Below are 26,907 nucleotides of genomic sequence, written 5' to 3' on the forward strand. Positions count from 1 at the left end.
TGGATGCTTTGGAGAGGGTTCAGAGGAGGTTTACCAGGATGCTGCCTGGACTAGAGGGCTTATCTAATGAGGAGAGGTTGACTGAGCTCAGACGTTTTTCATTGGAGAAAAGGAGGAGGAGAGGGGACCTAATTGAGGTATACAAGATAGTGAGAGGCATAGATAGAGTCAATAGCCAGAGACTATTTCCTAGGGCAGAAATGGCTAACACGAGGGATCATAGTTTTTAAGCTGGTTGGAGGAAAGTATAGAGGGGATGTCAGAGGCGGGTTCTTTACACATAGTAGGTGAGCACTTTGGTGATAGCAACCACAATTTGTTTATGTTTACTTTAGTGATGGAAGGGGATAGGTATATACCACAGGGCAAGAGTTATTGCTGGGTAAGAGGCAATTATGATGCGATTAGGCAAGATCTAGGATGCATTGAATGGGGATGGGCACAACTGAAATATGGAACTTGTCCAAGGAACAGCTACTGTGTGCCCTTAAGTGGAAGAGTGGAAGTGGTCGAGTGAGGGAGCTGTGGTTGACTAAAAAAACTTGAATCTCTTGTCAAGAGGAAGGAGGCGGCTTGTGTTAGGATGACACATGAAGGGCGCTTACATGTTACAAATTAGTCAGGAAAGACCTAAAAGAGAGAGCACTACGAAGAGCCAGGAGGAGATAGGATCAAGGAAATCCCTAAAGCTATCTATTGATAGGTATATCAAGAATAAAAAGAATGACTAGCGAAAGATTAGGGCCAATCAAGGATAGGAGTGGGAAGTTGCGCGTGGAGTCGGAGAAGATAGGCGAAGCGCTAAATGAATATTTTCATCCGTATTCACACAGGAAATAGACAATGTTGTTGAGGAGTATACAGAGATACTGGCTACGAGACGAGATGGGATGGAGGTTAACAAGGACGAGGTGCTAGCAATTCTGGAAAGTGTGAAAATAGGTAAATCCCCTGGGCTGGATGGGATTTGTCCTAGAGTTCTTTGAGAAGCCAGGGAGGAGACTGTAGAGCCTTGGTTTTGATCTTTATGTCATCACTGTCTACAGGAATAGTGCCAGAAGAGTGGAGGATAGCAAATGTTCAAGATGAGGAATAGAGACAACCCTGGTAATTATAGACCAGTCAGCCTTACTTCAGTTGTGGGAAATGTTGGAAAAGGTTATGAGAGATAGGATTTATCATTGAGAGGAATAAGTTGATTAGGGATAGTCAACACGGTTTTGTGAAGGGTAGATTTTGCCTCTCAAACCTTATTGAGTTCTTTGAGAAGGCAACCAAACAGGTGGGGGAGGGTAAAGGGTGTATATTGGTTTCAGTAAACTGTTTGATACGGTTCCTCACATATTGCCCAACATACTGAGGCATGGGATTGAGGGTGGTTTCGCAGTTTGGATCAGAAATTGGCTAGCTGAAAGATGACAGAAGGTGGTGGTTGATGGGAAATATTCATCCTGGAGTTCAGTTACTAGTGGTGTACCTCAAGGATATGTTTTGGGGCAAGTGCTGTTTGTCACTTTTACAAATGATGTGGATGACAGCATAGACAGATGGATTAGTAAATTTGTGGAGTTGTGGACAGTGCTGAAAGATGTTGCAGGTTACAAAAGGGACATAGATAAGCTGCAGAGCTGGGCTGACAGGTGGCAAATGGAGTTTAATGCAAAAAAGTGTGCGGTGATTCACTTTGGAAGGAGCAACAGGAATTAAAGAGTACTGGGCTAATGGCAAGCTTCTTCGTAAATGAGCAGGGACATCTCAGAGTCCATGTACATAGATCCCTGCCACCCAGGTTGATAGGTTGTTAAGAAGGCATATGGTGTGTTAGCTTTTATTGGTAGAGGGATTGAGTTTCAGAGCCATGAGTTCATTTTGCAGCAGTACAAACTCTCGTGCGGGCCACTTGGAGTATTGTGTATAATCTGGTCACCGCATGATGGGAAGGATGTGGAAGCTTTGGAAAGAGTTCAGAGGTGGTTTGCTAGGATGTTGCCTGGTATGGAGGGAGCGTCTTATGAGGATTGGCTGAGGGACTGGAAGCTTTTTTTTGTTAGAGAGAAGGTTGAGGTGACTTAATTGAAACATATAAAGATAATCAGAAGGTTTGATAGGGTGGATAGAGAGAGCCTTTTTCCTTGGATGGTGGTGGCTAGCACGAGGGGACATAGCTTTAAATTGAGGGATGACAGATATAGGACAGATGTCAGAGGGAGTTTCTTTACTCAGATGTGTAGGGGCATGGAATGTACTGCCTGCAACAGTAGTAGACTCATCAGCTTTGAGGGCATTTAAATGGTCATTGGAGAAACAGATGGATGAAAATGGAATAGTTTAGGAGAGATAGGCTTCAGATTGGTTTCACAGCTCAGCGCAACATAGAGGGCTAACAAGGTCTGTACTGCACTGCAATGTTCTATGTATGACACTGAGTAGCAGCAGCGTGCACTCTCTCCAAGATGCACTGCAGAAATTCATGCAAGATCCTTAGACAGCATCTTCTAAACCCACAACCGCATGCATCTAGAAGAACAAGCTGCAGACACGGTCAAACTACTACCTGCAAGCTCCCCTCCAAGCCACTTGCTATCCTAACTTGGAAATATATCACTGCTTCTTCACGGTCACTGGGTCAAAATCCTGGAGTTCCCTCCAAGGACATTGTGGGTCAACCTGCAGCATATGGATTGCGGTAGGGCAGGGCAGCAGCACACTACCACATTCTCAAGGCCAGCTGGAGACAGGTAATAAATGCTGTCCACGTCCAATGAGTGAATAAAAGAAAGTTCCTCCTTGGTAAATTACTTGACTTCAGTTGCATTAAGAGATTGGAAATGCCTCACTGTGAAAGTGATTCTTAATTCTCTTAAGATTCTGCTGTGCACTGATATGTTGCACCACTCCACACCTCTAAAGCCAGTCCATTGACTACTGTTCCACCCGCAGCAGAATGGGTGAATGTAAAATCTAAAGCCTCATTGATTGACAGGCTAGATACTGGTCATCAGCAAATTCAAAATGCTGACATTATGCTCCCAGCTGCATTTCCTTAACCAAGTGCTACCTAAATCTCTAGAAGATCTCGATGGCAAAATAAACCAGATAAGCATCAGTAAGTCAGCCATCATTGGTTGTGTTTTGGATACCATTCAGTCGCTGCTTTAAAGAACAAACTATGGAGAATTAGATGCAGACTTACCCACTGAATGCAGCTTAAACACATTTCACTTCAAATCAATGGAATGAGTATGAATGCAATCCTTTGAAAGTGTAAGGCTTATTTTTGACTGAAAACAACTGCTCTGTGAAAATAATGTAATGGTAGGATCAAAAATGATCTCCACAAACCAGACTATTAAGGGTTAATTGGACATGACAATGAGCAATTGAAGTAAAGTGGAAAAGTATGTGGAAACAGCCATAATACAAAACAGCCTGTTTTGATTGAAAAGTAACCATGTGACACTAAATTGTCGGTGAGAATAGTCCTTTTAGGTCAACACACAGAGCCACCTGGAGATGTTTTCCTATATAATGGAAAGCCTGGAAAAGCGCTGAAGGTACCATGAAATTATGATACATCATGTAATCTTAGGTTCAGAATATTAGCAATATCAGGGGACTTTGCCCCATTCATTGGATTTCACTTCAGGCTGGAATTTGCAACTGTAAGAAGGCAGTCAGTCTTGTTGTCAACTTAGCACATGCACTATTTGCTGCTGGATTTCAAGTCAGACCGGGGTTTGCAAATGGTGCCAGGATCAGAGTTATAGTCAAAAAAGCTGTACAACAAGGAAGTAGACCCTTCAGTCCAAGTCATCCATGCCGACCAGATATCCTAAATTAATCTAGGCCCATTTGCCAGTATTTGGCCCATACATCTCTGAGCATTGACATAGAGCAGGGTACAACAGGCAGAAGGCAGTGAGACTCGTTATTATACATTTGTTGCTAATAAATGTACTAATGTGCTTTAAAACAAAGCACAATTGCCTTCTTGTAATCATTTTGATCAGACTTTGAAAAACCTGTTATTATGCACTTTCAGTCTAACAATACAAGTAGAAGATGTGACATGGCTCTTATATAAAATACTTTGTGCCAGTCTTCAAAGCAATAGGGCGATATTCACGCAGATATCTTTGGTCAAGGAGGAACAGCATGAAGTACTGGGTAACGAAAACAGATAGGGAAGATATTACAGGGTTTAAGCTATCTATTTCATGTCTTTATAAGTAGATAAATCATTAATCCTGAATAAAAAAAACCCAGCTTAAAAAGAAGCAAGCATTAAATAACAATATACAGGCCAGTCTAACTATCCTACTTGGTGGGCAATTTGCAAAAAAAAAAATTCAGAGTGATAACAAACATCACGTCTACAAAGGATGAGGAGAAATCTTGCGGAAAAAAACTATACTCTTGCCCATTTTAAAAAATATGATTCTTACAACAATCAAAGTTGCTCTTATTCAACACAGAAGGGTCAAGAAAATTCTAAGAATTTTCAACAATCGTCAGGGCAAAAGCTAAGCTAACTTATCGCTGGAATTTTATATTTCAGATTGTTATGCACATTAACTCCAACCCACAAACTCCTGTCATGTAATATCTTGCATCTGCTGCCTCAGCACAAGCTTCTGTTTTTTGTCTTTTGCCATTCTCCTCCATTGTCACCATATAGAGTTATCACATTTCTAATATTTCCGAAGAAAGGTAATGTCCTGAAACGTTAACTCTTCCTCTCCAAATAGCTTCTGCCAAACGTGCTCCTTTTATCCAGCATTTTGTGTATTTATTTTGTATGATTGTTTTGCTGTAATTCTAAGTTGTTGCTGAATGAGTAACAGCAGCTTGGCAAAGTGTTTAACATTGGAGCGCAAAGCTATCTGCACAAACTGAAAGTAACATTGATTCAAGCCTTTAGACTAATAAAAAACATTAAGCATTGGGAAACCAAAGAATGCTTAGGAGCAATTAACTGCTCAAAATATTTCTCTTGAAATCAAAAGTAAAGTTGTTTTCACTCATGCTCATCATGCGACGAATTTATATTTTAGGGATAGATGGATGTAAAATAGACTCAATAGTAATAGCTGGGGTAAAGATGTGTCAGATTGTTTGACGATTCACACTTACTTTCACCCTTGATGGAGCTCAACTTACCTGCACACAAACCTGAAACTGTTCCCACAGTGTCCCTGGTACTTCATCAGGCAAGCAAAGCAAAAGCTCTGTACAACTCCTGAAAAGGATAAATGTTGTAAATATTATTTCAAATACATTTCATGTAACTATTTATTGTGGCAAACTGACCTTTAGTCAGCTCTGTACAGAGTGTGATCAGACCTTTACAGGTGTTCCAAAAAAATGACAATGTAATAAAAATCCTAATTATCAAATCTTACAGTAACAATCCAAAAAGTACACAAGTTTAAATACATTACTAATTCAAAAGTTGTTTATACAAATAAAGCATTAAATTATTATACAAATACAAGCATTAAATTATTAAATTCATTCTCACTGATACTTAAATGAAAAGCATTAATCGTTCAATAACTTGAAAGGAAAAATGATGTCATCAGAATCAGATTGTACTGTATAACTTGCTACAGATACAAGTAATCATGCTGCACTAACATAATAAAAACACCTGACAGTAAGAACAAAGTTTCCATAATGGTGTAGGATGTAAGGACATATCAGCACAAAACCAATGTCATCAATGCACTGGCCAGTGGGGTTCAGCACTATCTTGTACAGACCAGTTATTTCTGTTAAAAAGTTCTTAGAGTAATCTTGGAGAGAGAACTATTTTTGATTAATAGTAATCAAAAGGCAGTTATACCATAAAGTCATAGTCCCCTAGATTTGCAGGATTAGCTTAAGCTCATAAATCACTATGTAGCCTTTTGTTTAATTATCAAAAGTGTTAAACATTCAACAAAATTGAACAAAAAGTAGTATATTCGCAAGCTAAAGGCACTGTAACTGAACCAACTGGTGTAATGGTGTATCAGAAACAAATACATCATATTTTTGACATTCTGCTGACAGTTACGTGTGAAAAAGCATTTCCAGTGTGATAAAGGTGAATAAATCTTTAATAAAATTGGCTGTATTTTGGCCATTCAATTCTTTGTGCTTCTGTTAATGCTGTGACAAACTATCTGCAGTCTCCATGCTCAGATTCTCTTCTGGACAGTTTTCAAAATTTTAGTTTTCAAAACACCTATGAATTTAGTTTTTGCCACTGTTACTTGAATGGATTTTTGATTTTACAATATTCTGCATAAAATTTATTAATTTCTTCCTGTAGTTTTTTGATAAATCATTTTATATCCTCTGGTTAAATGACTCGAATCGAATTAGATGAAGTTAACAAAATGCACAATAGCCAGTTGCAGTTTGAATTCAAAAGTGGATAAAAATAAACACTGGGCATTATTCGTAACAGAGGAACACACAATTCTAGCAGCCAAAATGGTACATGAGCCAAGAATAATGCCTCTCATAGCACTTAAACTTTAATTACTGACTCCAACAAACTGTGATATCATGATTTCCACTTTATAAGGACGAGTATCATGGTGACACCAGCTACATATTGTTCACAGTCAATTGCTTTGATTCATGACCAGACCTATAGATAAATCAGTTATAGGATCTGAAATTACTTCAGGTCACTATTGCTACTTTTTCAAAACAAAAATCAAAATATGGATGACACTAACAGAGTTATATCTATTGCCTAAACCCACCCTCCCTGAAAGTGTGCAGATGGATCTTCATTGATTTCCAAACTTCTTGCAGAGATGAGGAAACTAATGATAATAGACAAAACATTTTGGTTTAAATGGCAACAAGGCATTATTTCCCATTACTGCGTTCCATGCCAGAAATGTTTGGCATGCAAGTCTCAGGAAAACACATTTCAATATGATAATCTTCCATAAACAAGATGTTTTGAGACGATTTGTAGCTCAGGTTGAGGTTCTGGATGTAAGTTTGCTCACTGAGCTGGAAGGCTTGTTTTCAGACATTTTGTCACCATACTAGGTAACATCATCAGTGAGCCTCCAGTGAAGTGCTGGTGTTATGTCCTGCTTTCTATTTGTGTCTTAGTTTCTTCTAATTGGTGATGTCATTTCCCTGTTCCTTTTCTCAGGGGGTGGTAAATGGGGTCCAAATCAATGTGCTTATTGATAGAGTTCAGAAATGACATCAACCCAAGGAAACTTAGACAAATGGAAAGCTGGACTAACACCAGGGCTTCACATGAGGCTTACTGACTATGTTACGGGAGGCTTACTTAGTATGGTGATGAAATGTCTAAAAATGAACCTTCCAGCTCAGCAAGCAAACTTTCATCCAGAACAAAATGGATATTACGTTGTGTCAGATACAGATACTTGTAATTTCTTTTCTAGTGACAACCACTTGTCACCAAAAGTGACCAGTTCAAAAGCACAGTTCTTGAAACATTCTCAAGCTTCGTAGATCTGAAAATACAATATAAAAGATAGGTAAGATTTGAAAAGCATTACAAGAACTAAACAGCTCAATGATTTATCTTCACTATAGCTGACATACATTGTCCTGATTGCAAAAATATTGGAACACATACTGACTTATTTAAAATTGCACTCCAACTTACAGTAGAGGTTTACGTGATAGGATTACACATGATAGAAGCTTTAAAGACAGCACAATATTTTTGAGCAGTTCAGTATTGTTGCACGTTTCTCTCTAAATCAACAGATACATGAAGCTAGGGTAAAGTCATAATTCTCCTCAGGCACATTATTTGGCTATCTGAATGCAGACAGACAAGTATTTAGATACAGTTTCCTCGCTAAGAATAACTAGATTGTGAACGAGGAACAATCATACTTCAGCATGAACAAAAAAAGTCTTTTTAAAAAAAAAAATTAGCAACCAGAGTAGGAATGAAAATAAGTTCATGATTGTGCCCTAATCTAGGTTTACCTTAATATTTTAGAGGCAGCTTTTACTTTTGGGGAGGATAATTTATAACAGTAAGGTAATTACACTGTCCTTTAGGACCTGTCAGAACAACTCAAGTAAGACAGTTCAAAAGGTAATCTTTGTTTAATTAATGCAGGTCAGGGCTGAGTGTGAAACTAGAAACATTGGAGCCATTTTTCATGAGGTCCTTAGTAGAGAGATGTCCCAGTTGTCTTCATAAAAAGGGTAAAATAAGTTATTGTTTTAAATAAGCCAATAGCAATTTTGTAAACAAAGGAGTTTCTTGGTGGAATCAGTAAATCGAGGAGAAATATTCTGTTTTCAGTAGAAATTTAAAATATCCAGGTGGGCCTCAATCAAAGATTTAGTTACAAGGCAAGGTATATGAATTTTTACTTGAAATATCCCATGTACACCGTGGTGATCAGTTGCAGGGAATTGCCCTTTTGTCTAGCGATTACCTGCATGCATGTTTATACAGGTAGTCAGCAATTTAGTTTGGAACAAAGAGTCGTAATTTATTGACGGTCAAGGGAATGAAAGAGATAAACGTTAGCAGGGCCTGTACCTTAAACGGAGGAAAAAAACTAACCTGCTCATTCACTTGGGGGGGGATTGGTGGTGGGTGTTCTGCTTAATTTGACAGAGCATGAAAGAGACTAGAAGATTAGAGACTAGAGTCTACCAGGAAAAATGGAACAGGCATGAGTCCTGAAGAAGGGTTACACCCGAAAAATCAACTTCTCCACTTCCCGATGCTGCCAAGCTGTTTGTGTTCTTCCAGTCTCCTGCCTATTTTGGATTCCAGCATCTGCAGTTTTTTTTTGTCTCTAAGTATGGAACAGCTATGCATGAAATTAGGGCTTTTTATTTGTTCATGTGATGTGGCTGTTAGTAGTCAGGTTAGCATTTATTGCCCTTCCCTAATTACTCAAGTTATTGCCTTCAGTAATTGAAATCCTGGGATCATGGGTACATCAGTGCTGTTCAGGAGCGAGTTCCAGGATTCTGAACTTTTGATACAGTGAAGGCAGGGCAGAAGTCAGGATTGTCTGGCTTGGCAAAGGGACTTGCAGGTGGTGATACTACTACCACTCCCGCTTTTTCCAATTCTGAGGCTTACAAGTCTTAGGTTTAGAAAATGTTGACAAGGGAGTTTAGGTAAATTGATTTAATGAGCCTTGCAGATTAGAGACTGCTATTACAGTCAGTGAGTGAGTGAGTGAGCGAGCGAGCGAGCGAGCGAGGTGAGTCGGTGATAGACTGTTGTAACAACATCCTTATTGGCTTAACCCTCTAAAATTTGCATAGGTTCAAAAATACATGAAAAGCATGCTGAGACATGACATAATTGAAGTGAGTTGCAGCAAATGGAGATCACCCATAGTGATGGCACCCAACAACTGTGTGGACTATCAAAGTCAACGCAGTTATGAAATTTGATTTGCATCTTATTCCATGTGTGGGAGACTGCATCAAGGAGCTGGAACAGCAACTCATTTCTACACTGGATTTACTCAGAAGATATTGACAGGTACACTTATCTGAAAGATCAAGGAAATTTCAGCATTCATGACACTAAATGAACTTTATCAATTGAAAATATCTGGTGTGAAGAATGCACCAACCACATTTCAAAGACTAACTAATTAGGTCATTTTGGGATTACACAATTGTGTCATGTTTGTAGATGACCTGATAATTTTTAGTCACACATGGAAGCAACATTTGGAGCATCTATCAGAATTGTTTGATCGATTTCAGGAGGCAGGGTTGTCGATAAACCTGGCTTGGTCAAGTACGTGTGAGTGTGTGATGGGGTATAAGCCTGTGTATAAGGGTATAAGGGTGCGTATGTGGGAGTGCGGGGTGGGGGCAGGGTGGATGTGCGCGCGTATGAGAACAAGCTTATGTATGAAAAGGGACAGACAGAATACGTAGGTGTTTGGGTGTGCGTAGGTGTGCATGCTACCATTGGGTGACCACCCTCCAAGGCGGACTTCAGGACAAGCAACAACACAGAGTGGCCAAGCAAAGGATAATAGCCAAGTTCGGTACCCATGGCTCGATCAGGACTTTGGGTCACACTACAGATGACCCCATTGCACCATACACACACACTCTCTTATGGACACTTGCACTCCCCCCACTCATATCCACGCACGCTTATATCCCATGAGACACACACATACTTGATCATGCTTACACAAACGCTTTCATGTGCACTCAACCCACACGCATGCACACTGTCTCTCTTGCATGCGCACAGGGAGGTTTATGGGGCGAATTTGTATTTGCAGAATTACATTTTATTTTGCTCAAAAACTACACAAATCCATGCAAGATTCTTTAAGTCCCACTTTAGAAATAGAACCAGTCTGACTCAACATTGGGATACAGATAGATTTTAACTTCACACCTGTAAGGCACTGCCTGAGCAGAGATGGTACCCATTGTTAGAAAAGCTAAAGCCATCTTGAGAATGTAACTTAAAAGGAACTCCTGGATTTATATATAAAAGAACTGAAACTAGCATATCCTATTCTAAAAGATGAAAGACAATCTAAATTTGTTTAATATATCTTTACAGCTCCATGACACTATAACCCTTTTGCTATAAATTTGATTTTATACTCCATAACCACCTGAAAGAGCAGCACTTCAAAAGCTCGTGCTTCCAAGTAAATCTGTTGGACGATAACCTAGTGTTGTGATTTTTAACTTTGCATACTCCAGTCCAACATCAGTGCCTCCATATCATGGCTCAAGATTGGCATATGTAAGAGTAGATATACCATGCCATAAGATTGCAGACAGTGGTTGAATATAGTTCTGAAGGACCACAGGGCCTCATTGATACCCAGACTAGAGTTGGTAGATCTATTCAAAATCTGTCCCATTTAGCACGTGATCATGCTATACAACATGAAAGATATCCTCACGGTAAAGGCAGTAGTTTATCTTCATAAGGACTGTGTGGTGGTTACTCCTGTTATTGAATTGGTGAAGGTTCAGTAGGTTTTGCCTCTGCTGACAATCCAATCTAGCAGCTTTAGTTCCTTTACAACTGTGCTAGCTAGATCAGAAGGGCTGCTCGCAAACAAGTTGGGTGATGGACAGTGTTCTGGTTGAGTGAACTCATTGTGCTCTTGCTACGCATCATGCTTCTTCCAATTTGTGTTCAACATGGAGCAATATGATTCATCAGCCAAGGGAGGAAAGATTAGGGTTGGGTCGGCAGGAAAGGAGGAGATGGCAAGGAGTACATGTCCTCAATCAGAAGTTTGACCCAATGTCATGAAATGTGGGATTCAGAGTTAATGGAGGACTTTGATGGCAATTCTCTCTTGCTTGCATACCACTAAGGGATTCCATCCTGCCAACGTAATAAGACACACCCAGCGACAGTGATGGTCCGACCTGGGACCCAAAGAATCATGCATCACACAGAGGGCGAGACAGAGCAGTGGGGAAAGGGTGTTGACAGAGACAGCCTATTGCTTGACTAGTCTGCAGAGAAGATACAAATAAAAAAAAAGGACTTTGCAAGGTCAACAGGGCTGGTCTTGACATTGTTGAGTGCTTAGGTTTAATTAGTCTTAGGCTTCATAATGGTTTGCTACAGAATGGCTTGCCAGGTAATTTCAGTGACTAGGAGAAAGTGAGGACTCCAGATTCTGGAGATCAGAGTCAAACATGTGGTGCTGGAAAAGCACAGCAGGATAGGCAGCAGCCAAGGAACAGGAGAACCGACCTTCCGGGCATAAGCCCTTCATCAGGGATTGTGGGCTGGGTGTTGGAGAAGGGGACTGAAAGATAAGTGGGAGGGGTGGAAGAGGTAGCTGATAAAGCGATAGGTAGATGCAGGTGGGGGTGATGATCTGTCTGAGCAGAGGGTGGAGTGGATAGTCAGGAAGGAAGATGGACAGGTAGGACAGTTCAAAAAGGATGGTGCTGAGTTGGAGGGTTGGATCTGGTTAAATCGATGTTGATGCGATGTGGTTGGAGGGTCCAAAGTCAGAAAATGAGGCATTCTTCCTCCAGATGTCAGATGACTAGGATTTGGTAATGGAGGCAGCCCAAAAGTTGCATGTCCTTGATGGAGTAGAAGGCAGAGGTGAAGTGAAGTGATGTGCCACAAGTGGGGAGGTTGTTTGGTGAGTTTTATTCAGAGAGGTTCTTTACAATGTTCCTCGAGTTGACGTCCAATTTCCCTAGCATACAGAAGACTAGATCAAGAGCAATTGACACAGCAGATGAGGTAGGAGAAAGTGAGGACTGCAGATGCTGGAGACCAGAGTTGAAAAGCGTGGTGCTGGAAAACACAGCAGGCCAGGCAGCATCCGAAGAGCAGGAGAATGAGGCTGGTGTGCCAAGCGAGCTGAGTTAAAAAGGTGGGGTGGGGGTGAGGCAAGGAGGGGCACTGGGAATACGATAGGTGGAAGGAGGTGAGGGTGAGGGTGATAGGCCAGAGAGGGGGTGGTCGCAGAGAGGTCAGGAAGATGATTGCAAGTCAAGAGAGTGGTGCTGAATCCAGGGGTTGGGACTGAGATAAGGTGGGGGGAGGGGAAATGAGGAAGCTGCAGAAATCGACATTCATCCAGTGTGGTTAGAGGGTTCCTAGGTGGAAGATGAAGCGCTCTTCCTCCAGGCGTTGTGTGGCCAGGGTCTGGCGATGGAGGCGGCTAAGGACCTGCATGTCCTTGGCGGAGTGGGAGGGGGAGTTAAAAGTGTTCAGCAAAGGGGCGGTTGATGCAGGTGTCCCAGAGGTGTTCCCTGAAACATTCCACAAGTAGGGCGGCCCGTCTCCCCAATGTAGAGGAGACCACATCGGGTGCAGCGGATACAGTAAAAGTTGTATGTGGAGGTGCAGGTGAATTTGCGACGGATATGGAAGGATCCATTGGGGCCTTGGATGGAGGTGAGGGGGGAGGTGTGGGCACAAGTTTTACACTTCTTGCAGTTGCAGGGGAAGGTGCCGGGAATGGAGGTTGGGTTGGTGGGAGGTGTGGACCTGAGGGAGTCACGGAGGGAATGATCTCTCCGGAACGCTGATAGGGAAATATATCCCTGGTGGTGGGGTCTGTTTGGGAGGTGGCAGAAATAACGAAGGATGATACGATGTATCCGGAGGTTGGTGGGGTGGAAGGCGAGGACCAGTGGGATTCTGTCCTGGGGGCGATTGGAGGGGCGGGGTTCAAGGCCAGAGGTGCAGGAAGTGGAGGAGAACATCATCGACCATGTTGGAGGGGAAATTGCGGTCTTTGAAGGAGGCCATTTGGGTTGTGCGGTAGTGGAATTGGTCCTCCTGGGTAGATGAGATGTTTGGATATGTAAGGATCCTTTGGGGCTTGGATGGAGAGGAGTGGGAATCAAGTATGGGCACAGGCTTTACACCTTTTGTGGTGGCAAGGGAAGGCATTGGAAGTGGAGGGTGGGTTGGTGGAGGGCATGTACCTAATGAAGGAGTTGCAGAGGGAATGGTCTCTGCAGAATGCTGATGGGGTGGGAAGGGAAATATCTCTCTGGTAACAGGGTCTGACAGTAGGTGACAGAAATAGCGGAAGATGGTGGTGGGGTGGAAGGTGAGGACCGGTGGGAGATTCCATCCTTGTCGCAGGTAGATGGATGGGCTTCAAGGACAGAGGTGCACTAAGTTGAGGTAGAGATGTACTGGAGGGCATTATTGATCATGTGGGGAGGTGCAATCCAGATAGCTGTCAAAGAGTTGGTGGGTTTGAAGTAGATATCCACGTTGAGTTGGTCACCAGAAATGGAGATCGCGGGGTCCAAGAAGGGGAGGGATATGTCACAGATGGTCTCAGTGAACTGGAGGTCAAGTGGAAGGTGTTTGTGAAGCTGATGAACTGTTCAACTTAGTCACGGGAGCACAAAGTGGCTCCGATACACACAGTCATCAACATAGTGGAGGAAAAGGTGGGGAATAGTGCCAGTGTAACTACAGAAGATGGACTGTTACAGATGTTATGTGGATGTGGGTGAACTGCACCTCAGTCTTAAAAGCTAGCAGAACTACCTGACAACACCAAGTGTTCTGGATAAAGGTAACAATGTAGCACTTGGTCAAAAGCTAGATTAGCTGATTGCCTGGAAACGACAAAACAAATTTGAATTATACCAGTTTAAATTATACCCTGAAAGATACCAAATTCCAATCAAGTTTGAATTTAGTATTTTGATAATCTTAAACGTCAATAACACAATCAAATTCTTTGGGGGTAAAAGCCCAGGGAAAATTGAATAGTTGGAAGGAGAACACCTCCATCCAAAGCCCCAAAAGGATCCTTCCACATCCAGCAGAGATCTTCCTGCATATCTAAACACTTCATCTACTGTGTCCATTGCTCTCTATGCGGTCTGCTCTACACTGGAGAGCCTGGACGACAGACTTCTGCAGATCGGAGTTATTGGAGGAATACTAGAGAGGTTATGGTAGGGGATATTAACTTTCCAAACGTAGACTGGGACTGGCATAGTGTTAAGGGGGTTGGAGGAATTTGTTAAGTGTGTACAAGAAAATTTTCTGACTCTCAATGTGGATGCACCAGTATAGAAGGTGTAAACGTGATGTACTCTAGGGAAATAAGGCAGGCGACTGAGGTATCAGTGGGGGAAGCACTTTTTGGCCAATGACCATAATACTATTGGTGTTAAAATAACGATGAGAAAAAAAGGATAGATCAAATCTAAAAGTAAAAGTTTAAATTGGAGGCTGGTCAATTATGACAGCATTAACCAAGAACTTTGAAAAGTTGAACGGGGGCATTTGTTCGCAGGTAAAAAAGGGACAGCTATAACATGAGAAGCCTTCAAAAATGAGATAACAAGAATATCTTCCTATTACGATGAAGGGCAAGGTTGGCAGATGGAGGGAATGCTGGAGGATGAGAGAAATTGTGGTTTTTAGATTAGATTAGATTAGATACAGTGTGGAAATAGGCCCTTCGGCCCAACAAGTCCACACTGACCCGCTGAAGCATAACCCACCCATTCCCGTACATTTATCCCTTTACCTAACACGACGGGCAATTTTAGCATGGCCAATTCACCTGACCTGCACATCTTTGGACTGTGGGAGGAAACCGGAGCACCCGGAGGAAACCCACGCAGACACGGGGAGAACGTGCAAACTCCACACAGTCAGTCAGTCGCCTGAGGTGGGAATTGAACCCGGATCTCTGGCGCTGAGGCAGCAGTGCTAACCACTGTGCCACCGTGCCGCCCACTTGGTCAAGCAAAAGGAAGCATATGTCAGGTTTAGACAGCCCATGGACTGAGTAAATCCCTAGAAGTGCATAAAGGCAGGAGGAGTATACTTCAGAGGGCAAAAAGGGGACACAAGATAGCTTGTAGGCAAACAGGGTTACAGAGAATCCAAAGGGATTCTCCAAATACATTAAGGACAAATGGGTAACTAGGGAGAGAATAAGACCCCTTAAAAGATCAATAATGTCACGTATGTGGAACTGCAGGAGATGGGGGAAAGATATTAAATGAGTATTTTACATCAGTGTGTTTGCTGTGGAAGATATGGAAGACAGACAACATGGGGAAACAAATAGCAACATCTTGAAAAATGTCCAGATTACAGAGATGGCGGTGTTGGATAACTTAAAACAAAGGTGGATAAATCCCCAGGACCAGTCCAGATGTATCTTACAACTCTGTGGAAGCTGGGCCCCTTGCTGAGACATCTGTATCAACAGCCACAGGTGAGGTGTTGGAGAGACTAGAGGTTGGCTAACATGGTGGCACTATTTAAGAAAAGTTGTAAGGAAAAGGCGGGGAACAACAGACTTTGCGAACCTGATATCAGTGGAGGGCACGTTGTTGGAGAGAATTCCAAGGAACACTATTTGCATGTTTTTGCAAAGGCAAAGACTGATTAGGAATAGTCAACATGGTTTTGTGCATGGGAAATCATGTCTCACTATTTCTTCAAAAAACTCAATCAAGTTAATGAACAGGACTGAAGAGGGCACAGCAATGGGCGTGATCTAGAAGTACTTCAGGAAGGCATTCAACAAGATTCCACACGGTAGACTGGTTAGCAAGATTAGATCACATGGAATACGGAACTCTCTCAAAAAGGTAGAAAACAGACAGTGGTGGTGGAAGGCTGCTATTCAAACTGGAGGCCAATGACCAATGGAGTGCCACAAGTAGCAGTGCTGGGGTCACTGCTTTTCGTCATTTATATAAATGATTTGGACGAGAACATCAGAGGTATAGTTACTAAGTTTGCAGATGACACAAAAACTGGAAGTGTATGGACAGCAAAGAAAGTTACCTCCGAATACAACAGAATCTTGATCAGATGAGTAAATGCTGAAAAAGCACAGCAGGTCTGGCAGCATCCAAGAAGCAGGAGAATCGACGTTTTGGGCATAAGCCCTTCTTCAGGAATGAAGAAGGTGTGCCAAGCAGGCTAAGATAAAAGGTAGGGAGGAGGGACTTGGGGGAGGGGCGTTGGGAATGCGATAGGTGGAAGGAGGTTAAGGTGTGGGTGATAGGCCGGAGAGGAGGTGGGGCGGAGAGGTCGGGATGATGATTGCAGGTCAAGGCGGCAGTGCTGAGTCTGAGGATTGGGACTGGGAATTCATACACTAAACAAACTTCAGTCCCAATCCTCGGACTCAGCACCACCTTCTTGACCTGCAATCTTCTTCCCAATGTCTCCGCCCCACCCCCTCTCCGGCCTATCACCCTCACCTAATCTCCTTCCACCTATCGCATTCCCAACGCCCCTCCCCCAAGTCCCTCCTCCCTCCCTTTTATCTTAGCCTGCTTGGCACACCTTCCTCATTCCTGAAGAAGGGCTTATGCCCGAAACATCGATTCTCCTGCTACTTGGATGCTGCCTGACCTGCTGCGCTTTTCCAGCAACACATGTTTCAGCTCTGATCTCCAGCATCTGCAGTCCTCACTTTCTCCCAGATGGGTTAAAGGGCTGAGGAGTGGCAGATGGAATTAAATTTAGGTAAATGTGGGGTATTTTGGTACGGCAAATTAAAGCAGGACATATACACTTAATGGTAAGATCCTGGGGAGTGTTGCTCAGAGGCCTTGGAGTCCAGGCTCATAGTGGAATTTTAGGTCGAGAGGACTGTTTTTTTTAAAAAAAAAAGTGTTTGGTAAGCTTGCCTTTATTGGTCACAGTATTGAGTACTGGAGTTGGGAGGTCATGTTTGCAGCTGTATAGAACATTAGTTAGGCTACCTTTGAAATACTGTGTGCAATTCTTGTTTCCCTGCTATAGGAAGGATATTGTGAAACTTGAGGGTTCAGAAAATGTTCAAGGATGTTGGAAGGTTTGAGCTATAGGGAGAGGTTGAATACTCCAGGGCTATTCTCCCTGGAGCATTAGCAGCTGAGGAGTGACCTTACAGAGGTTTATAAAATAATGAGGGGCATAGATAGGGGAAAACAAAGTTGTTTCTTTAGGGTGGGGGTTTCCAAAATTAGAGCACTTAGGTTTAAGATGGAGGAGAAAGATATAAAAGGGACCCAAGGGGCAACATTTTCATGCAGAGAATGGGGTGTATGGCATGAGCTGCTGGAGGAAGTGATGGAGGGTGATACAATTACAGCATTTAAAATGCACTGGGATGGGTATTATGAATATGAAGGGTTGAGAGATAATCAGCCAAATGCTGGCAAATGGGGCAAAAGTAATGTAGGATCTCTGTTCGGCATGGACAAGTTGGACTGAAGGGTCTGTTTCCGTGCTGCATAGCTCCATGACTAACTCTATGAACGGAGACTCGTATGGGTGTAATGACCCCCCCCCCCCTCCATACAATACTATTTTGTGATTCAAAGAATTTACACCCAAAGTATTGAACTGTTTTTAGAGGCTGATGGATCTGGTGTTAATTTAAAATTTAATTCCATATTTAATTAAGTACATTCACTCTTCTCATGCTTTCTAACACTGACATATGAAGGCAGTAAGATATCTATTTTCAGTGGGCTTTTGAGCTCATTTCAAGAATCAAAACTCTGTAGATAAAAAGGGAATCTGAACATGTAATGCTAACAGTCCACTCACAGGAATTAAGGAAATTGAATTACTAAGAGTCTAAATGGGAGTAAGCCTCGCTACACCATTCCACAAGATTATGGCAGATCCCTCCAAGACTCAACTCATCTTTCATGTTCGCTCCTCAATAACACAAATAAATCTACTCATGCAGGGCTATGCCAAGCCTTGGTCAGGTCTGCCCACTCAATGCTTGCACTGAAATCTTTGTGCTATATTAATCCGTTCAACTGTGATTGTCGTCACTCAGCTCGAGAAGGAGACTGTACATACATGGTTCCTGACCACACAAGATAAGAAATAGGAGCAGAAGTCTATCCTGTCATTCTACAAGATCATGGCTCATCTGCCCCAGGCCCCTCAACACCTTAGTATCACAGAAATCTTTTTACCTCCTGAGTATTTTGCGATCAAACCTCCACAAATCTCTGGGGTAGAGAATTGCAGACATTTGGTACTGTCAGAAGAAAGTCCTCCATATTATAATTTAAAAACTCTTCCCTTATTCTGCAACTGCCCCCCAAGTTCAAGATTCCTCCATTAGCAGAAACATTTCTCAAATTTACCCTGATAAGAATTTACAGCCCCCTTTAATCCCTTAAACTCTAATAAATGAAGGCCAACACATTTAGCTGCTTCTTGATAAGTCAACTTCTTTATCCCAGGAATCAACTAAGTGAACTGCCTTCAATGCCAATATACCCTGTCTTAAATAGAGGGATAAAACTATGCACAGTACTTACTAACACCCTCTCATAACATGACTTATAGAGCTTTACAGTCAGAAGTCTACAGAATGGAAACAGGCTCTTCAGCCCAACTAGTCTCATTTGCCAGCATTTGGTCCATATCCCAAAACACCTTTCCCTTTCATGTGTTTCCCTTCAGTATGGAAACAGGCCATTTGGCCCAACAAGACCTTCCAAAGTGTAACCCATCTAGACACATTCCCTTACCTACATTTACACCTGACTAATGCAGCTAACACTATGGGCAATTTAACTTGGCTAATTCACCTGTCCAGCACATTTTGGATTGTGAGAGGAAACCGGAGCATACCAAAGCAGACACAGGGGAATGTGCAAACTCCACACAGTCGCCCGAGGTGGGAATCGAGCCCGGGGCCCTGGCACTGTGAGGCAGCAGTGTTAACCACTGAGCCACTATGCTGCCCAATGTAACCTAAATGTTTTTAAATGTCAGAATTGAACTCTCCTCCACCACTACCTCTCGCAGCCTGTTCCAGACTCTCAGCACCCTCTCGAAAAAAAATTACCCCTCTGGACTCTTAGATCTCTTCCCCCTCACCTTAAACCTATGCTCTCTAGTTTTAGGCTCTCTTACCATGGGGACAAACTTTCAGCTATCTACCTTATTTACGCCTCTCATGATGTTATAGATCTCTATAAAGGTCACTCTCAGTCTCCTACATTCTAGGGAAAAAAAGAGTCCCAGCCTATCCAACCCCTCCTTATAACTCAAATCTTCCAGACCAGGTTGCATCCTACTAAGTCTTTTCTGCACTCTTTCTAGTTTACTAATTTCCTTTCTATAGTAGGGTGACCAGAACTGCATGCAGTACTCCAAATGTAGCCTCACCAACATCTTGTACAGCCTGCAACAAGAGTTCTGTAATTCAATGCTAGGACAGATTTTCTAGTTTTAAATGCCAAACTCCAAATTCCTTGCAATAAGAACAGGGACTAGGATCCTAGCAAAAAAGCTGAATAGGATGGTCACAAGGACTTTAATACTTGGAATGCAAGTAACCCTATTGGTAGCTTCACTAGGTTGACACACCATTTTCAGGAATGCCTGGTGTTGTTCTCTATATGCCCTCCTGTAGTCTCTACTGCCCCCTCATGTAGCCATGCTGTATCAGCCTTATTTTACCATGCACTTCCAAGTATCTGCAATCTCAAACTTAACAATGAACTCTTAAACCTTAGCAGCTCTCAAGGTCAGGCGAATTGGCCTTGAATTTCCTGTCATCTGCCTCCCTTGAAGGAGGTGTTACATTAGCCTTTTTTCTTTTTCCAGTCGTCTGGGATCCCTCGCTCACTCCAGTGATTCCTGAAGGATAACCAATTCTTCCACAAGCTATTTCCTTTGGAACCCTGGGTGTAATCCATTTGATCTGAGTGATTTATCCATTTTCAGACCTTTCAACTGCCCCAGCACCTTAGTGATGGCCACTGCACTCACGTCTGCCCCCAACTCTGGAGGTTCTGATGTGTTACTAGTATCTTCCACCATGAAGATTGACGTAAAGTACCTTTTGAATTCTTGAACCATTTAATAAAAGGCAAAAAAAAAGGGAGAGGTTTAGCAACATCTTGGGAGAGAAAGACAAAAAAAACTCTTTAGTAAAGAGTCATATCAGACTTGAAATGTTAACTTTGTTTCTTTATCAGACCAGAAACTCAAAATAAGAGCAAAGTAAACTTTAAATAAAAGTCTGTTCAGAGGGAATATATAGGAATTAAAGGAGCATACAACTTAAAAGCAGAAGTTAGTCCAGGGAGAGAAGGAGAAACTGCTCAAGGAATCAGATTCATTAAAAGTACAGTTGGTCAATATTGGACTCTTACACGGAAATGTTGAAGGAAAAAAGGTTCTCCACATTTTTACTATCTAACACTATGTCCAACACAGACATCCTTTAAGTAAAATACTACTATAAATGCAGGAATTTCCTTTGAGTCTTTGAATAAAAATCTGTAAGAAACTGTTTGCTGTTTAAAAGTATAAATTTTACATTTCTTTGCTTAAAAAAGCACACATACCAACATTCAGCTCATATAATCAGTATTTAACCAGCCATCAATTCTGAACTTCATTTTGTTAGGGTGCACTAACATCTGTGCTTAATAAAGCAATATTTCACATCTTCTCTTATTGCTTTGAAAAAGATCCAAACCATGTTGAAACAATCAAGACATCATCGATATTGTTGAGTAATTGTTTTTTTTTAAAAAAAACCAAACATTCCATGCTGCAAAGGACTAAATTAAAGATTACGATGCTCGGCAACAATTTTCTACTAACAAAGTTAACAAGAAGTAAAATCACTGAAAAACAACATGGTTCAAACCAAAATTTAAGAAAAAAAAAGGAGGTAACAAAAAAAAGTTACTATTAACATCAACTAGTTTCCAAGAGTATTATCAGATTGTGAACAGCAACATAAGCAACTCAAATCATATTTCAAAAAGCCAAACTGTTCCAGAATAACATGCAATTTAAATACCTAACTTGGGCCATAAATTGAGGGGTAGACCACAGTTTCTAACTCACAATGTCATTTTTACTTCAATCATGTGACAAAGAAAACAGTAACTCAAAATGGACTTTATACATGAATTTCTTACGGAATAGTGCAGTTCTCAATTGCTACAAAACGTACCCAAGCTGAAAAGACTGCACTGCACATGCCGATTCATCTGTTACATACCAGCTTAGGAAAGCATTGGAGATAAACTGACAATTGTGATCTTCAAATAGAAAATGCTGGAATTGCAGGCCAGGTCAGTAAAAAGCCACATTAATCTTTATGGCATAATCTTTGTGCAGGGGTATCAAAAATGATTACGCCTTGAAATGTCAAATATTTATTTCTCAGTATTAACTGGCACATAAAAACAAAAGTTTGTTGGAACGTTCTAATTTCAGAATCTCCAGTTTCCCCAACCAATCCCCAAACCACTTGTGATCCTGGAAGGATCTGTTGCTCCAGTCTGAAATCAGATGTAGTCAACGCATTAATGATTAATTCATACTCCGGTTTATTTTGATAACACTAGAACCATTGGTCATGGCGAGACAAAATATGCTGTTTAAAAAATTAAGACTTGCGTGACAAGTGGGATAATCAAATTTCTCCAATTTGACAATGTTGAATTTAATTTAGAAAGATGCTTAACAGTTTGTTCTGTGCTGTGGACGTATTAAAATCTTCAATGAGTTGCTTATCTCACAAATTAGAACCATTTTCTTTACAGAAAAAGACGACTGAGAGGATTCACATCTTTTGGATTTCCACTGATCAGAAGCTGAACTGGACTAGCCGCATTGACATTGTGGCTACAAGAACAAGTTAGAGGCTGGAAACGTTACATCAAGAACTCACCTCTCAACTTAATGCACAAATCAAGGGTGTGATGGAATACTCTCCACTGAGCTTGAAAATGCACCTCCAACACAAGTATCTAGACAGTTTTCAAGGGAAGCCACCTTACATGATTGGCAACTCATCATCTCTTTCAATATTCACTCCCTTCTTCACTGAAGTACAGTAGCAGCAGAGTGCACCATGTGCAAGATACACTACAATAAACTTACCAAAGCTCCTGAGACAGCAGCTTCCAAACCTGCAATTTTTGACATTTAGAAGGACAAGATAAATGGAGTACACCACCACCTGCAAGTTCCCCAAGCTATAATCATCTGGACTTAGAGCCATATCACCATTTCTTCTGTGAAGACTTTCTGAAAATCTTAGGATTCACTCATTCGAGCAGCAGAGCAAGTGTACCTACACAACACAGACTGCAGCAGTTCAAGGAGACCGCTCACCACTATGCTGAAGGTCATATGGGGATGGATAATACCTGCTAGTCTAGTCAGCCATGCCCAGATCCCATAATGGATTAAAAATAAGTCAACTAACCACTCAAACCTGGAAATTAAGCCTCCAGAGGCCTGGATCTATTGATGAATCTATTTTTGAAGTACAGGAACATAGAAAGTAGATGGAGTTGGCTATTCGGCCCTTCAAAGTCCTGTGTAATCATTCAATATGACCATGGCTAATCATGCAATCTCAGCATCTCATTCCCGCTTTCTCTCCATAACCCTTGATCCTTTAGCTGCAGGGGCCATGTCCAGCTCCCTCTTCAATAAATCTAATGAAACGGGCCCCAACAGCTTCCTGTGGGAGAGACTTCACAACCGAGTGATGAAATTTTCCTCATCAGTCCTGAATGGCTTACCTTTTATTCTTAGATTGTCACCCCTCGTTCTGGATTTCCCCAATGTCAGGAACATCCTTCCAGCATCTAGTCTGTCCAGTCCCATCAGGATTTTATATGTTTCTTTGAGATTCCCTCCTCATTCTTCTAAATTCTAGTGAACACAAGCCCAGTCAATCCAGACTTTCCTTACATGTCCTGCCATCCTGGGAATCAGTCTGATGAACCTTTGCTGGACTCTCATTAGCAAGAATCTACTTCCTCAGATTAGGAGACCAAAACAGCACACAATACTCAAGGTGTGGCCCCACTAAGGCCCTGTATAACTGCAGCACAACATCCTGATTCTGACACTCAATTCCTCTTGCTATGAAAGCCAGCAGATCATAAAATCCCCAGTGTGGAACAGGTCATTTGGCCCAACAATTCCACACAGACCCATTCCTCTATTACTCTACATTTACCCCTGACTAATGCATTTATCTTACATATCCCTGAACCCCACTATGGGCAATTTAGCATGGCCAATTCACCTAAACTACATATCTTTGGATTGTGGGAGGAAACCAGCAGACAGGGGGAGAATGTGCAAACTCCCTACAGAGACACAGTAGCCTGAGGCTAGAATCTAACCTGGGTCCCTGGTGCTGTGAGGCAGCAGTGCTAACCACTGAGCCACTATACGTCATTAGTTTTCTTCACCGCCTGCTACACCTGCATGACAACCTTCAGTGACTGTTCGACCGTAACACCCAGGTCTTGTTGCACCTCACATTTTCCTAAAATGCCACCATTCAGATAATCTGCCTTCCTGTTTTTGCAACCAAAGTGGATAAACTCACATTATAATGCATTTGTCAAGTATTTGCTCACTCGACCAGTCTAAGTCACCCTGCAGCCTCTTAGTATTCTCCTCAGGATGCTCACTGCCACTAGCTGAGTGTCATCTGCAAAGATGGAGATATAGCGTTCAATTCCTTTGTCCAAATAGTTAATGCATATTGTGAGCAGCTGGGGTCCCAGCACTGAACCCCACAGCACCCCACTAATCACTGCCTGCTACTCTGAAAAGGAGTTTATTCCAACTCTAATTCCTATTTGCCAACCAGTCCTCACCCATATCAATACATTACCTCCCATACCATGAACTTTAAATTTTCCTTACTAAGCTCACCTTTTGTCAAAAACCTTTTGAAAGTCCAGGTTCACAACAGCCACTGATTCATCCTTGCCCACTCTACTGGTCACATCCTCAAAAAAAAATGCCAGAAGATTTGTCAAGTATGACTTCCCTTTCGTGATTCCACCTGACTTGAACAAATTCTGTCAGCGCTTTCCTAATGCTCAATTATTACATGCTTAATAATTAAGGCCAGCTTTTTCTCCATCACCAAAGCCAGGCTAACTGGCCTAGAATTCCCTATTTTCTCTCGCTCTCCCTCCTTTTTTGTAAAAGAAAAGTGGGGTTGCATTAGCTACCTCCTGTATATTGGAGCTCTACGAGAATTAACAAGATATTGGAAAATGATCACCAATCTGTCCGCTCTTTGTAGGGCAACTTCCTTAAGTACTCTGGGATGCAGAATATCAGGCACTGGACTTGTTGGATTTTAACCACATCAGTATCCCCAAAACCATTGTCTGACTAAGGATTTCCTTCAGTTCCTCTTTCATGCTTGACCCGCTGTCCCCTAGCATTTCCCGACTGTGTCCTTCCTCCTCAGGTGAAGACCGATCAGAGTATTTGTTCAACTGGTCTGCCATCTTCTTTGTTGTCCATTATGAAGTCACTGGATTGTAATTGTAAGAGACCTATATTTGTCCTCACCAGTCTCTTCACAAATCAATAGAAGCTTTTGCAGTCAGTTATATTTTCCACAAGCTTACTATCATATCCTATTTTCCCCTTTCTGAATTAAACCATTTGTTCTCCTCTGCTGAATTTTAAACTTCTCCCAGTCCTCCCCTTTACTGATTTTTCTGGCAATTTATATACTTCCTCTTTGGCTTATACACTATCCCTGATTTCCCTTGCTAGCAGTGATTGAACCACCTTCCCCGTTTTACTCTTACACTAGGTAGAGATGTACAATTATTAGAAGCTCATCCATGTGTTCTTTAAACGTCTGCCATTGCCTATCCACTGTCAAACCCTTATATACCTGTGGCCAGCTTATCCTAGCCAGCCCATGCTTCAGACAAACATTAGCTTTCTTTAAGCTCAGGACCATGATTTCAGATTTAATTGGATTACTCTCCATCTTAAATGGAGAATTCTACCATATCATGGTCATTCTTCCCTAAAAGATTTTGCACCACAATATTGTTAATCTTTTCTCATTAGACAATACCCAATCGAGGATGGCTTGCTCTCTAGTCAGTTCCTAGACATATTGGTAGAGGTAACCATCCCTTACACATTCCAGCAAATACTCCTCCATCACACTGCTACCAGTTTGATTAGTCCAAATCAATATGCAGGTTGAAGTTACCCATAATGTAACTGCTGTACCCTTATAGCATACACTTCTAAATCTCCTGTTTGATACAATCTCTAAACTCACAATTACTGTTGCTCGGCGACCTGTACACAACTCCACTAATGTCTTATTTCCTTCGGTATTTCACAGCTCCACTCAGATGCCAAATCCCTCCAGGCTAACACTCCTTAACTAGCAACGCTACCCCACCTCCCTGTCTAGCTTTCCTAAAAATTTAATAATCCCGATCATAGAGTTCTCATCCTGGGTCACCCTGGAGCCAGATCTCCATGATCCCAATTACATCATTTCCATTAATAACTGTGCAGTTAATTCATCCACGTTATTACAAATGCTCCTCGCATTGAGACAACCTTCAAGCTCAATTTTCTTGCCATTTTTGAATCATGGTGCAATGGGGCCTTTGATTTGTGTCTTTGGTTTCTCTCCCTTCTATTTTCACTCTTCCCCTTGCTATCTTTAGTTTCTGTCGCCACTTTACTTCCTGCAAAGATCCCCATTCCCCTGCTATATTAATTTAAACCCTCCCAACAGTATGAGCAAACGCTCCCTTGAGACATTGGTTCCAGTCCTACCCAGGTACAGACTGTCTGGTTTGTAGTGGTCCGACCTCACGCAGAACTGGTTCCAGCAATTTGAATCCCTCCCATTTGCACTATTCTTCAAGCCACATATTCATCTTTGCTATCCTGCTATTCTTACTTTAACGCATGATATTGGTAGCAATCCAGAATTACTACCTTTGAAATTTTAGTTTTACTCCTAACTCCCTAAATTCAGCTAGTAGAACCTCATCCTTTTTTTTAAAAAATATATCATCGGTGCCCATATGCATTATGACAACTGGCTGTTCACACTCCCCCTCCAGAATGTCCTTCAGCTACTCAGACATCCTTGATTCTTGCACCATGGATGCAACATACCATTCTGGACCACCGCTTGATTCCAGAGACACACCTGTCTATTCCCCCTACAAATGAATCTACTATCACTTAGTTTGCCACTATTTTTTCTGCCCTCCTGTGAGGAGAGCCAGTCATGAACATGGTTCCTGCTGCCTGCCTGCAACTGGTGAGCCATCTCTCCCAAAAGTATCCTCAGAAAATTGCCTGATCTTAAACCAGTGAACAATCCACTCTGCTACTTGTACTCTTCAGTCTTTGACCTACCTTTTGACTAATAAAGGTGCATCTCAATAAAGAGGTCCCCTGTACTACTTTTCTGCTTTTCTACCTTCCAACTTTTCTTCTGTCTGCTGGTCACCCATTCCCTATCTTCCTCAGTAATTTTTATCTGCGCTGCAACCGACTTAGTGAAGGTGCTATCCACAATTCCCTCAGCTTCACGGACATACCAATGCAAATCCAGCCACAGCTCCAAGGCTGTC

The 26,907-nt window shown here is 41.9% G+C and overlaps 1 protein-coding gene across 2 annotated transcripts in view; it reads right to left on the reverse strand.

Annotated features, from left to right (window-relative positions):
- LOC122552938 (zinc finger protein 292-like) overlaps positions 1-26,907 on the reverse strand; it is a 193,982-nt gene that overhangs the window by 90,913 nt on the left and 76,162 nt on the right. The window contains exon 3 of one of the 2 annotated variants that reach the window (XM_043696213.1): positions 5,161-5,239. In XM_043696213.1, the coding sequence (XP_043552148.1) occupies positions 5,161-5,239 (79 nt within the window). Of the gene's footprint in view, positions 1-5,160; positions 5,328-26,907 lie in introns of those variants that run through there. The other variant, XM_043696214.1, reaches the window with a different exon arrangement.

This window comes from Chiloscyllium plagiosum, chromosome 9, assembly GCF_004010195.1.
Source record: "Chiloscyllium plagiosum isolate BGI_BamShark_2017 chromosome 9, ASM401019v2, whole genome shotgun sequence".
NCBI lineage: Eukaryota > Metazoa > Chordata > Chondrichthyes > Orectolobiformes > Hemiscylliidae > Chiloscyllium > Chiloscyllium plagiosum.